This window comes from Macaca thibetana, chromosome 13 (assembly GCF_024542745.1).
Source record: "Macaca thibetana thibetana isolate TM-01 chromosome 13, ASM2454274v1, whole genome shotgun sequence".
Lineage (NCBI taxonomy): Eukaryota > Metazoa > Chordata > Mammalia > Primates > Cercopithecidae > Macaca > Macaca thibetana.
Window position 1 is genome coordinate 51,745,512 of NC_065590.1, and position 14,827 is coordinate 51,760,338.

At 40.2% G+C, this 14,827-nt stretch overlaps 2 protein-coding genes across 7 annotated transcripts in view; one reads left to right on the forward strand and one right to left on the reverse strand.

Annotated features, from left to right (window-relative positions):
* Window positions 1–5,180, forward strand: part of CLHC1 (clathrin heavy chain linker domain containing 1) — a 66,425-nt gene extending 61,245 nt beyond the window's left edge. For all 6 annotated transcript variants that reach the window (XM_050754671.1, XM_050754675.1, XM_050754672.1 and 3 more), the window contains 2 exons: window positions 2,932–3,111; window positions 4,842–5,180. In XM_050754671.1, coding sequence (XP_050610628.1) covers window positions 2,932–3,111; window positions 4,842–5,038 — 377 coding nt within the window. In that variant the 3' untranslated portion in view covers window positions 5,039–5,180. The remainder of the gene's footprint in view (window positions 1–2,931; window positions 3,112–4,841) is intronic.
* The window catches only part of RPS27A (ribosomal protein S27a), a 169,332-nt gene that overhangs the window by 64,204 nt on the left and 90,301 nt on the right, over window positions 1–14,827 (reverse strand). The window lies entirely within an intron of this gene.

Sequence of the window (14,827 nt, forward strand, 5' to 3'; positions counted from 1 at the left end):
TAATCTTGGCTCACTGCATGCTCCATCTACTGGGTTCACGCCATTCTCCTGCCTCAGCCTCCCAAGTAGCTGGGACTACAGGCACCCGCCACCACGCCTGGCTAATATTTTGTATTTTTAGTAGAGATGGGGTTTCATTGTGTTAGCCAGGATGTTCTCTATCTCCTGACCTCGTGATCTGCCCACCTTGGCCTCCCAAAGTGCTGGGATTACAGGCGTGAGCCACCGCGCCCAGCCTGTGATATATTTGAAGTGTAATATAAGCATTAGAAATGAAGAATTTCTAATTTATTTCAAAATTTTAAAACACAATTGAGCAGTAATCTGAGATTACAATTGAGCAGTCATCTAAGAGAACTGTGGACCTTAGGGTGACCCTAGCTGGATGAGCAGATCTCTTACTCTGGATCTAGTTTGGCAATAACTCTGAGTACAGGCATTGCTGACATCTCCCCATCTCCCAGGCCACTGCCCGTCCTGATTTGCAGGCTGTGTATCCCAGTTCTAAGAAGATGCAAAATGGAACCAAACATAGCTGTTTTAGGTCACATTCTTCCAGGAAAAAGGAGTTTTAGTGGTTGTTGAATCTGGTCATTTTCAAGCAATTAATTGACTTTTTCTTAGAATCTATATTTTTTTTAAGTTACAAATTTCTTCGTTAATAGCAGCATGCCCTATACTATTATTGTAATAATAGCTAGGCTTTTTTCCATGGATTATCTCACTTAATCCTTATTTTGACTCTATGAGGTAGATTTTGTTATTGTCCCATTTTATAGATGAAAAAAATAGTATGTTGGCCGGGCGCGGTGGCTCAAGCCTGTAATCCCAGCACTTTGGGAGGCCGAGACGGGCGGATCACTAGGTCAGGAGATCGAGACCATCCTGGCGAACACGGTGAAACCCCGTCTCTACTAAAAAATACAAAAAATTAGCCGGGCGAGGCGGCGGGCGCCTGTAGTCCCAGCTACTCGGGAGGCTGAGGCAGGAGAATGGCGTAAACCCGGGAGGCGGAGCTTGCAGTGAGCTGAGATCCGGCCACTGCACTCCAGCCCGGGCGACAGAGCCAGACTCCGTCTCAAAAAAAAAAAAAAAAAATACTATGTTTCCATACAGAGGCTAAGGCACAGCTAGAGGTAAGTGATTTGGTTGTGTAGTGACAGGACAGAATCTGGCATAGTAGGTATTAGTTAATATTCCATTACCTAAGTATACAGTTTCAGTTTCTGTGTTAACTATTATTTTTCCATAGGTAAGAATTATATTAGTTAATGTTTAGACATGGGATATAGATTTTAATTACTTTTAGAATTTAAAAATTTTAGGGATAGGATCTGTAGTCCCAGCCACTCAGGAGGCTGAGATGGGAAGATCGCTTGAACCCAGACATTCTAGGCTGCAGTGAGCTGTGATTGTGGCACTGCATTCCTGCCTAGGCAAGAGTGAGACCTTATCCCATAATAATAATAATAATTTTTTAAAAAGAAAATGGATTTTGAAATGTAGTAAGCAAAAGGGATATGAGGAATTCAAGACCAGCCTGGGGCAACATAGTGGGACCCTGTCTCTATATATTAAATACATTTTAAAAACCCAAGGCTTTCAGAGTTAAATTATGTTTATGGTAGTTCTTGAAAGGCTCTCAAAGTTATTCTGAAAATTACCTCTATTGTGGCCCCAAAATAATATTTTTACTTAAAAAAATTTAGGAAGTTAATACAAAGTTTACAAATTTGAGACTATAGAGTGGGGCACGGTGGTGCATGCCTGTAGTCTCATTTATTGGGAAGGCTGAGGCGGGAGACTGCTTGAGCCCAGGAGTTTGAGGATATAGTACACAACCATTATGCCTATGATGAGTGATGCACTCCAGCCTGGGCAGCACAGTGAGACTTTGTTTTGAAAAAATTTAAGAATACAAATCATAATTGTAGCTTTAGATTACCTCAGTGGTTAACTAGTAGATTAACCCATATGGAATTGTTTTTTTTTTTTTGTGGTCAAATATAGGCAACTTCATATGGCTCCACCTCTAGCTACTTGAAATAGCTAATGGCTTCTTAAAGTTTTCATTTTTGAATTTCTAAATACTTGATAGTTTTAGGAAAAAAATTACTGAATTGCATTTTCTGTGCAAGGCACAGAAAGACATTATACTCACCAGAATTTGGTCCAAATATGAGCAACAAGATATAGACAAACAAACTGTAGTATTAGATGGAACCTTCGAAATTATCTCCACTTTGGCCGGGCACGGTGGCTCACGTCTGTAATCCCAGCACTTCAGGAAGCCGAGGCGGGCAGATCACAAGTCAGGAGATCGAGACCATCCTGGCTAACATGGTGAAACCCCATCTCTACTAAAAATACAAAATATTAGCCAGGCATGGTGGCGGGCACCTGTAGTCCCGGCTACTTGGGAGGCTGAGACAGGAGAATGGCGTGAATCCGGGAGGCGGAGTTCGCAGTGAGCCAAGATCACACCACTGCACTCCAGCCTGGGCGACAGTGAGACTGTCTCAAAAAAAAAAAAAAAAAAAAAGAAATTATATCCAATTCTAGCGCTTTTCAGATGTGAAAACTGAGTTCCAAAAGAGTAAGTGACTGATGGAGCTATGATTAGAATTCAGGTTTCCTGATAGCCAATCTATATTTTTATTATACCACATTTCTTTTCGTTATAATTATTTGATTGTATTTTGGAGACTCTTATGGGTAGTTTTCCTTTGTTTTTTGCTATGCTGAGCATGATTTTTTTTAGGGGGGGCTAGGGGATAGTACTGTTGAGTTTAGGTTGGAGTGGGTCATTGAGGGCTTTGAAAGGATTAGAAAAACTGTTGATTGGCAGGTATAGACATTAGCTAGTCCTAGTTTCTAGTTGATTTATCATGTTAGGATGTTGAGATAAAGTTCTTTCATTTTTGCCTTCAGATGACCTGTTGCAGCTATTAATGTCATGTCCCCAAATTGAATTAATTCAGTGTCTCACTAAAGAGTTGAATGAGAAACAAACATCTTTATCTTTTGGTCTTGCCATACTTCATCTGTTCTCTGTAGATAAGAAAAAAATTGGCATTAAGCTACTTCAAGAAATAAATAAAGGCGGGATAGGTAAGTAGAGTAAAATGTTGTGGAAGAAATAGTAGTGGGTTATTTAGGGAGAGGTTCAAGATGATTATGCATGAGTTAACTCAAATTTCCCTAAGAGTTCCTTCTTAGCAAGAGTTAACTTTAGGAGTTTATAAATATAAAGATTGCCATGTAAATAATAATCTGTTGGCAATAGGATATGTTTCTTGAGAGAATTAAAATGAAGAGATAATCTTTATGAAGCCTGAGGGAGATGTTACAATAATTGTAATCACTAACACTAAAAACTTTATATATATTGACATGTGTATATTTAGCTATCTTTTATATGTATTTTAAATGTTATGTAGATATAAACTATATGTTTTAATTCCTAAACCAAATGTCTGTGTGTTCACATATGATATTCACTCTGAACCTAACTCTGCTGTGGATTAGAGAATAACTGATTAGGCCGGGCGCGGTGGCTCACGCCTGAGCTTAGGGAGGCAGAGGCGGGAGGATAGCTTGAGGAGTTCGAGACCTGCCTGGGTATAGCGAGCCCGTTTCCCACTGTAAAAGACAGAGCTGATTACTGGGTGTGGTGGCTCACCCCTGTAATCCCAGCACTTTGGGAGGCTGAGGCGGGTGGATCGCTTGAGCTCAGGAGTTCAAGACCAGCCTGGGTGACATGGCAAAACCCTGTCTCTATGAAAAAAATACAAAAACCAGCCAGGTGTGGTGGCATGCACCTGTAGTCCCAGCTACTCAAGAGGCAGAGGTGGAAGGATCGCCTGAGCCCAGGGAGCTCAAGGCTACAGTGAACCGTGATTGTGCCACTGTACTCCCTGCCTCAAAAAAAAAAAAAGAGAGAGAGAGAGAGAATAATTAAAACTCACTTTTATTTTCTTTTCATTAATTTAATATAGGAAGTTGAGCAGACAACTTGATTTTAAATTACTTGAAAACATATTTTGGAAGATAACTATATTTTGAAATTATCATTACAAATATCAACTAAAATATTTTTGTAGAAAAATGATAATTATGGTAGAAATAAAATTATAGTGATGACAGTGTTCTAAAAAGTGATCCTCTTTTATGAAGTACCATAAGTAATGCAGGTAATAGATAAGAAATGAGTTCCATAAACTGATAGATCACTAAGATATTTTTAAAAGTAAATAATATTAAATTTCTTTAACAAAATGATTTTATTTCCTTAAGAAAAATATTTGTTATAGAAGCCCCATCATTAAGAGGTCTCCATCTAGAGACAGGATGAAGAGTTTGTCAAAGAGTTTCTTAAGTCCTTGGGTTAGCAGCACTAAGGCATTTATATAAGTGTTTGAAATCATGAAAACTTCACCTATAGGTCCACAGTTATTTGATAGTTTCTAGTGGTGCCTTATAGACTCTTTGAATAAGAATGAGCCCACATTCATCACTTTCTGAGCTCCTGCCTTATAGCCTTCAACATCTGCTACCATAACAAGAAGGCAATGAGTGGAGACGTGGAATGTGAGAAGTGGTAAAGGGTTGAATTGAGACATCAAGAGGTTAATGATAAGGGAGGAGGAGAAGGAACTAACATGAATACTTACCATGAGCTAGACTGAGCACTGCATGTTATATCATTAGTCTTAGGGGAATCAGGTAGAGTTTAACAGTAACTGAGTTGAGATTATATCCTTTTCTATTTTTGAAAAATCACTAAAGTATGGATTATCAAATAAGTGCCATACTGTAATATTGTATTTTTTTCCCCACAGATGCAGTAGAAAGTCTTATGATAAATGATTCATTTTGCTCCACAGAAAGGTGGCAAGAAGTGGCAAATATATGTTCACAGAATGGCTTTGACAAATTATCTAATGACATCATGTCTATTCTTCGATCTCAGGCTGCAGTTACAGAAATTTCTGAAGAGGATGACGCAGTTAACCTAATGGAACATGTGTTTTGGTAGTTCTATGTCTTAACCAGCTGAGGGAGCTTGTACAACACTTTATGTATGCTGGTTGGGCAAACTGATTTTAACATAACTAACTTATAAATAAATTTAGAGTAAGCTCTCAGAAATAAATCACACTTTTGTTATGATGACATTTGGATTTGTCTTTGAAATATTTATACCATTGCTTCCTTTTTCCCATATGGTCATTTCTTATATTGAATCTTGATAAAATCCAAGATTATAACTTTGTGCGAAACAGTGTAGGCATTTTTATCTAAGGACATAAGCTAATGTCCAGATATATTACTTTCTGATGATGTAATATGATAGCAAGAACTAAAGAAGGTGCAGGTAGTATCCTGTATATTAGACTGTCTTCCCAAATGTGAAATGCTACAAGCCTGACTTGACAAGAAAAGCAGGATATCATTTCAAGGTTGGACTTGCTGGCAAAAACCTGGAGTACAGTAATTTTGTATTGCTGATTTAAAGATGTGCCCCATGCTTTGATATATATAAATATGGCAAAGCTTAAGCTTCTAGTATAAAAGCTGGGAATCTTGGCATATTATTACTTAAAGAGAGGACCAGTCGAATTTTGCATAGAAGTAGACCTGTGATACCTATAGGTATGGAAAATATGTCATAAGAAGTGGTTTTGGATGATTTCAAGTATCTGAATAAGTATTTGATTGAAAATTCTGAAAGTTCTGTGCCGTGGACTGTTGTAATATTTAAAATATTTAATGATTAGTATGGCATGGGCACAAATCGAACAGAACAGATACCTGATTAATCAGAACAGCCTTTAGCCCTTATGTCACACCAGAGCATACTAGCTAAATGTTAGCCTGGACCATGCAACATGGTTAAAATGAGCTGCTGGCTGGGCGGGGTAGCTCATGTCTGTAATGCCAGCACTTTGGGAGGTTGAGGCAGGAGGATCACTTGAGCCCAGGAGTTTGAGACCAGCTAGGTAACACACTGAGATCCCGTCTCTGTTATTAAAAAAAGAAAAAAAATTTTCAAGTAAAAAATGAAAATGAGCTGCTATTAGAATAAGAGCAAAGAGCATAACTTTTCCCCTCCTAAACTTAAATTGCATATGTATTTTTATGTTATAGTGGAAAGAAGATGAACAGGGAGTCAGACAGCTTCATATTAAAATTCTGGTCCTACCTCTTACTCATTTATAAAATATGGGCAGTCCTCCCTTAGGCTTGTTGTGAGGATTAGTGATAATGTATGTGTAGTGTAAGTGTATAACATGATAGAGGAACTTAGTAAAAGATAGCTATAATTCCTTTGTAATAGGCCCCAGAAACACACATTTCTCTACTTAGTTTGTACTTACTAAATCCCATATGTCTATTCATTTGTATTTATATGTTTATCCTTCTTTAAAGTATTTGATATATTGGTACAACTTACTGCTGATATTATCTGTCCACACTCGTATTAGGGTTGCCTGGCTTATTTTATAAATTCAGAAGCATTCAAGCTGAGTTTTTAATTTTTCCATTTGGTGCTAAACAGAGTACTGGATAATTATAATTCAGCTTTCTAAAACATAGCATTTTTAAAGTAATACATGTGCATAGTTTAAAAAGCAATTTATTACTAAAACACTTATCAAAATAATATTTTGATTTTTGGCCTTCATGCTAGCTGTTGAAAAGAGCAGATAAAGGATGGAAAAAAGGAATGGAAAGGGAGAAGTATTTCGGCAGCACTGGTTCTTTGTGTACCAATGGCTTAAAACCTTTTTTTTTTTTCTTTGAGACCTATATGATTGATAGAAAGCTATTATGTGTCCGTTGACAGAGCTTAGAAAAAACATGTCTCCATGAAAGCCGGGAGGATGAAGTAAGTATATAAATCTAGAGAAAGCTTAAACAGCCGTTGTTGTTCTTCATTTCTAATTTTGCCTTGTTTTTCCTTTGCTCATTATTACTCCTTCTCAGCTAGCATTGCCGTTGGCAGCTTTCCCAAGGAAAGTGAAAGTTGTTAAGTGAATATAAATTAAAATGCCTGGTGATGGAAAATGGAGTTGGGAGGAAGAGCAAGATTATAAAGTTAAATGAGAAAGGAGAAAGAATTGAGTTGTGAGCTACAGAGGGCTTTGAAGCTGTCAGAGCCTCCGTGTAAGCTACACTGAAGGAGGTATCATCTGGGCCTCAGCACAGAAACCTGCATTCTAGACCAGCCCCACCACTGTCTAGCTACGTGTCCTTTTCCTCATGCTTAAGATAAATTTATTTTGAGTAGATAACTCCTCTTGTCATTTCCACCTCTAAAATTCAGTAATTCTGAAAAGGTACAAATTATTTCCCAATGCTTCTTGACCTTCAGCCTAAATTTGAAATACTACAATTCAAAATCAGCATCAACAACATCTACTGAATACCTATTTTGCATACAATTTCTGCTAGCAAGATTACAACTTCAATGGAAACACACAGCATATTTTAAAAGTTACTACTAATAATTCCTTAGCATTATCTAATAGTCCATATTCAAATTTCACCAGTTGCTTAAAAATGCCTTTTAACATTTGAATTGTTCCAATGAAGATTTAACCAACGTTCGTGTGTTCCATTAGGTCTTGCTGTCTTGAGCGTGTCTTCTCTCTTTTTTTCTTCTTGTCATTGATTGCTTTACATAGCAGTTGCATAGCAAGAGCCGTGATGAAGTAAGTTTCTCTGATTTCACATTAGGTTTTCTTTCTACCACACCATTGAGGAATGGAAGGTATTTTTTCCAAGATTTAATTGTAACTAGTTACATTTTTGTTTATTGTAGTCATGCATGTATCAGAATGAATTTCTATTAAATTCATTCATTTGGAAAGGTTTAGAGACGTTCTGAAACAGAAATCTAATCTAATGAAAAAAATTTTCTTAATATTTAGAACTTTTCCTAAATCCTGAATTAACTAAGAAATGAACCATTAAATTAATCACTTTTTTAACTTTTTTTTTTTTTTGAGACGGAGTCTCGCTCTGTCACCCAGGCTGGAGTGCAGTGGCCGGATCTCAGCTCACTGCAAGCTCCGCCTCCCGGGTTCACGCCATTCTCCAGCCTCAGCCTCCCGAGTAGCTGGGACTACAGGCGCCCGCCGCCTCGCCCGGCTAGTTTTTTGTATTTCTTAATAGAGACGGGGTTTCACCGTGTTAGCCAGGATGGTCTCGATCTCCTGACCTCGTGATCCGCCCGTCTCGGCCTCCCAAAGTGCTGGGATTACAGGCTTGAGCCACCGCGCCCGGCCCACTTTTTTAACTTTAAAAGATGAAAAACTGATACTTTTTAGGTGCCTGGAATTCTGTTGGATTCCTAAAGCATATGTTAAGTCAAAAATCATAGCAGAGGCCTTATTTTTTTTTTTTAACTTTGTACATTTCATAGAAAGCTCGTACGTTTCTTCCATTCTTTCTCAGAAAAAAACAGCATTTAACAAATGTTCGGTGTAGCACTACTGAAAATATAAAACTGTCAATTTGCTAGTAGTTATAATGTGTTGTGTTCTTGAATAAAAATATATTGGATACATAAAAAAGACACTATTTTTTATATAATTTTTTTCATTTTTTTAAATTGATAATTATCTGCAGGTACCCTCCCTACCTAGAGGATCTGTGTCTACCTATAGAGGTCTGGCACTACTGTAAATGATTGAAATGTATCACAGTCAGGGAAAGGAGGATCTGAGGACTTTTTGAATGGGACAATTGTGATAAATTCCACGCAACTTTTATTATGCAGGACTGTGGACTCGGTGTTACCTTCTGGGAGGCTGGAAATGTAGATTTGATGTAAGCAGTCCTGATTTTTCAGAATACTGTGTGGGCCAAAGAAAACACATCAGCAGACCAGACTTGACCTGCAGGTCACTCATTTGAAACCTCTGTCCTAAACTGAGGCTAGATTTGATTTTTTGTTTCCATCAACTTTATTTTTATTTATTTATTTATTTATTGAGACAGTCTTGCTCTGTCACCCAGGCTGGAGTACAGTGACGCAATCTCAGCTCACTACAACCTCCGTCTCCTAAGTTCAAGCGATTCTCCTGCCTCAGCCTCCTGAGTAGCTGAGATTACAGGTGCCCACCACCACACCCAGATAATTTTTGTATTTTTAGTAGAAATGGGATTTCACCATGTTGGCCAGGCTGGTCTCAAACTCCTGACCTCAAGTGATCCATCTGCTTCGGCCTTCCAAAGTGCTGGGATTACAGGCGTGAGCCGCCATGCCTGGCCTCCATCAACTTTAAATGAAGCTTTTTGAGTGGATAAAGATAGTAAAGAATTACCATATTTTCTCATTTGGTGCCGGGCACGGTGGCTCATGCCTGTAATCCCAGCACTTTGGGAGGCTGAAGCAGGTGGATCACGAGATCAGGAGATCGAGACTATCCTGGCTAACATGGTGAAACCCTGTCTCTACTAAAAATACAAAAAATTAGCAGGGCATCGTGGCAGGTGCCTGTAGTCCCAGCTACTCGGGAGGCTGAGGCAGGAGAATGGCATGAACCCGGGAGGTGGAGCTTGCTGTGAGCCCAGATTGCGCCACTGTACTCCAGCCTGGGCGACAGAGCAAGCTCCGTCTCAAAAAAAAAAAAAAAAAAAAAAAAAAAAAAAATTACCTTTTTTTCTCATTTGGAAAAGCCTACTGCAGAATACCCAATTTACTGATGTAACAGAAGCAGAAGGGAGGATAAAGGATAGAGCTACTATGTGGAAGCCAATCCAGTATGGAGGCCATTTTGGTTTCTAATGCAGAGGAACGTGTAAGATAACATAGATGCAATCTGTGTGTAGAAAGAGAAAAAGGTACAGAGTCCTTAAGTAATTTTGACTTCCCCCAACCCCACTCTAAAAAATTAATCTATAGTATTCTTCCCCAACTGTATGCCATAAACTTGGTTAAGAAGTAGTATAGTTTTAAAATAGAGGCTACAAAATTACATTTTGAAGATTTGCCTACATGGATCCTTGTCTCTATCCAGTTAGCTCTTCAGTGGAAATTCCACTGTGGCTGTGGGGGGGTTTCCATTATCATGTTGTATATAAACTGCAGCAATAATCACCACCAAGCATTTTTAGCTCTCCATTGGGTGCAAACGCTACCTTTAAACTCCCATGTGTATTAATGTGTTAAGGCCACACTGAGAAGGATCCACCTTTTCCACTCAAGGAACAGTTGTGTGGGCTAAATTCTGTTTTCTTGTTTTATTAGGTCAGATAATAAAGATACTATCATAAATAGAGTGAGCTTTAGGTGAGTTTGTGCTTAACAGGAAGGGCATGGCACCCTTCCACCACTTTGGTTGTACACAGATCAGAATGTGTAACAACACATTCCCATCCATTTTCTCCTGGAACTCTTCCTTCACCTCATACTGCTCACACATTTTGACTATGTTGTTGTTGTTGTTGTTGTTGTTGTTTGAGGTGGAGTTTCCCTCTGTCGCTCAGGCTGGAGGGCAGTGGCGCGATCTCGGCTCACTGCAACCTCCGCCTTCCGGGTTCAAGTGATTCTCTTGCCTCAGCCTCCTGAGTAGCTGAGACTACAGGCGCCCCCCACCATGCCTGGCTAATTTTTGTATTTTTAGTAGAGATGGAGTTTCACCATGTTGTCCAGACTGGTCTCAAACTCCTGACCTCAGGTGATCTGCCCGCCTCGGCCTCCCAAAGTGCTGGGATTACAGGCATGAGTCACCATGCCCGGCCTGCTCACACATTTTGAAAATGTACATTTTGGAAGCAGCCCCCAGCAGTGGGACTGAATTGTCAAAGATTTTTGCCAAATTGCTTGAAGAGTTAGGCGTTTATGAATTAACGATCATGAGTTTTGATTGCAGGCCCTGACCAATCCAAAGAGTTTAAAAAGTCAGTTTAAAAAGTCAGCTTGAAAAGTCTTCATGCTGTTTTTGGCCAGCCTCCCTGAGGTGAGTACTTAATATTGATCAGCTTCTGAACACAACATCAAGAAACAGGTTCGTGCTGCTACTAGGATCAATAATAAGGATGGGAAAAACATTGGCAGAGAGATTCCAGTGGCCTTCCAGATTGCAGTGCAGAGACCCTGCTTGCATCAGAGCTTTAATCTTGGCATCAGAGAATGTGACTCTCCCTGTTTTCATGAGGGTGCAGGGACAGGGAGAATAATTGCCAAGGCTATTCCTTCTATTCCTTTGCCCAGGTTGGTCCCTTAGAGATGGGGAAAACTCCTTTATGCTATTTGTGTATATAAATAGTCTCCAAGATTCCTCTACCCTCTGGGTATGCTTTTTCAGGTGTCAAATGAACATGATAATATTTTCTAAGAGATGATTTTCATGCTGACCATTTCTGTAAGGCACAAGAGGTCTTGAAGAGCTCATAACACCAGTAGCAAATACCAGAAAAAGGTGCGTTATCTTAAACCCAAGTGACACATAAATTAGATATCAATAAGATTACAGCTACTCCTATTCTGTGATTTGTAATCCATGAAAAATTGCTCACAAAATGAATATTTCCTAAATGAAATAGGACTGAAATAGTTATTTTGAAGAAATTTTCCTGGGAATGCTCTGTTAAATGAATCGCCAATTCCTAATTTATCTGCCTGATAAATGTTAGCTTTGCCTAATGCAAGGTATCCCATTGATAGGGATAATAGCAGGCACCACAAGCACTTGTTAAAATCATCTTTGCTTAAATGCTAAATAGAATATTGAAACTAGTTTTGAGGCTTCACATTAAGAAAACTATTACTGGGCTGGACGCGGTGGCTCAAGCCTGTAATCCCAGCACTTTGGGAGGCCGAGATGGGCGGATCACGAGGTCAGGAGATGGAGACCATCCTGGCTAACACCGTGAAACCCCGTCTCTACTAAAAAATACAAAAAACTAGCCAGGCGAGGTGGCGGGCGCCTGTAGTTTCAGCTACTCGGGAGGCTGAGGCAGGAGAATGGCATAAACCCGGGAGGCGGAGCTTGCAGTGAGCTGAGATCCGGCCACTGCACTCCAGCCTGGGCGACAGAGCAAGACTCCATCTCAAAAAAAAAGAAAAAGAAAAAAAACTATTACTAATTTTGAGCATGTATAGATCATGGAGATGTAGAAAGAAAAGTTGGAGGAATGGGGTTATTCAATCTGGGAAGAAAAGAACAGTTCTGCCTTTGAGTGTCCAAAAGCCTTCACATTAAGGAGACAACCAACTCTAAGCCACATGAGCCACAGAACTAAATAATAAACAATTTTTATTTGACACAATAATTTGCTGATGGTGGAGATCGTGAAGGCTGATTTTGGGTGAATAAAGAAAGTTGTAGAAGGAGCTACTCTGAAGGTCTTAAAAAATAAATGAGTTGCTCTCTTCCGTTTGATATAATTATGGTAGTTTCTGGGTTTTGGAGGAGTCCTTAAGAAAATTCTTGAGATTGGCCGGGCGCGGTGGCTCACGCCTGTAATCCCAGCACTTTGGGAGGCTAAGGCGGGCGGATCACAAGGTCAGGAGATCGAGACCACGGTGAAACCCCGTCTCTACTAAAAATACAAAAAATTAGCCGGGCGCGGTTGTGGGCGCCTGTAGTCCCAGCTACTCGGGAGGCTGAGGCAGGAGAATGGCGTGAACCCGGGAGGCGGAGCTTGCAGTGAGCCGAGATCGCGCCACTGCACTCCAGCCTGGGCGACAGAGCGAGACTCCGTCTCAAAAAAAAAAAAAAAAAAAAAAAAAAAAAGAAAATTCTTGAGATGATCTTTTTTGAGAAGACTTGTGCAACACTCAAAATTACTTAATCCAACAACCATTTCCTGATTACCTACTAAAAGATGAATAAGACATCCTGTCTATCTCGTGGGTACTTGCAATCTAGAAGTAAAGTTGTACATAAACAATTGTAATACAACATGGTAGAGTTAAAATGGAAACATTTACAGAACAATGACCTTTCTTGGTTAGGATTTACTAGAATATGTGCCAGGTTGACTCAGTAGATGGCAGCAGAGATGCCAGCAAGACCTTCAGTGATTTGAATTGTTTCTATGGGGAAGAAGTGAGGCTGGTCCTATTGTTTCTAGTCACATTTTTCAATACAGTCATATTTTCTGGTTGGAAAGCTTGAGCAGCTCGAGGACCATTATTGGGGGATTTGTGTTCTTAAGAAGATGGCCCGGCCGGGCGCGGTGGCTCAAGCCTGTAATCCCAGCACTTTGGGAGGCCGAGACGGGCGGATCATGAGGTCAGGAGATCGAGACCATCCTGGCTAATACGGTGAAACCCCGTCTCTACTAAAAAATACAAAAAACTAGCCGGGTGAAGTGGCGGGTGCCTGTAGTCCCAGCTACTCAGGAGGCTGAGGCAGGAGAATGGCGTGAACCCGAGAGGAGGAGCTTGCAGTGAGCTGAGATCCGGCCACTGCACTCCAGCCTGGGTGACAGAGCAAGACTCCGTCTCAAAAAAAAAAAAAAAAAAAAAAAAAAAAAGAAGATGGCCCTTTAAAGAGAAAAGTTATATGTAAACATCCAAGCACTTTTTAATATTTAGCTTTTCAGTGAAATAGGGATGAGGGTGGGGTGAGTGGGGTGAGTCCAGGCCTGGAGAGAGGGCTTTGTTTTCTAAACATAGAATTTATTTTCAAGGCACTTCAAAGGCTGTATTGTAGTAGGATCCTGCTCGTTATGCAGCAATCCTACACTGTTAGACGCTTGACCAGGCCCCTCGTGGCTTGGCTGACTTTTCTGTTTGTGCTGCTTTGGGTTGAAGCACAGGCTAGTTGAAGAGTTGTTGCTGATGCCGTAACTGTAGCTTTGAAACCTTCTGGCATGCCCAGTGTATTCTTCAGGAAACTAAGAAATGTAGACTTGAAAATAACCCCAGCCGGACAACTTGTTGCCAGATCGTGGGGAGTTTGTTCTCCCAAAATCATTGAGATGGTTTCAAAACTAACTGAAGAGAGTGCCTGGTTATTCTGCTTGCACAGTACTCAAGCCTTGATTCAAAGTGGAGCAGTGAGATTAGTACAGAGGTGAAAGCAAGAGGCATCTCTGTATGCCTCTGAAGCAGACCCTAGCCTAGGAAGTAATTCTGAGACTTCTTTATTATTTTCTGACCAGAACTGCCAGCTCACGGATCCCCACATACCACATAGCTTTTGAAGGGAGACTGTAAGCCAAGGTTAAGTCTTCTTTCACCCCACAGTTGGGGTTTTCTTTGTTGTCTTTGTTCCTCAGCTCTGTCTCCATCAAAAACAAGATAATGAGCTTGTTGGTCAAGCGGCTTGTAATTTTCCCAGGTCAGCTGAGTGTCTAGAGAAGGAGAAACAAGGCCTGAAGATTCCTGAGTAGTTGAATACATTTAGGAGGACAGAGAATTATTTGTAAGTCAGGGTTTCTCAACCTCAGCACTATTGATAGTTTGGACGGGATAATTCTTTGTTATGTGAGGTTGTCCTGTGACCTTGTAGATACAGGACACTAGATGCCAATAATCACCCTCCCCCACCCCAGTTCCCCTGGCTATCAGAAATGGTGTGAGGCCATGCCCAGTGGTTTAGCACCACTAGTGTGAGTTTTCCTCATGAGTATAAAAACTACCATTCCACAGTTAAATGTCATAATTACTGGGTGGGTCTTCTGTAAAGAGGGTCAGAGATTGCAAAGGGCCTGGACCTCCATTATTTCTTTCTCCAACATAAATACATAAATTACTACTCATCATTGCAGATCCAGAAGGCATCTTTTTTTTTTTTTTTTTTGAGATGGAGTCTTGCTCTGTCGCCAGGCTGGAGTGCAGTGGCGCCATCTGGGTTCACCC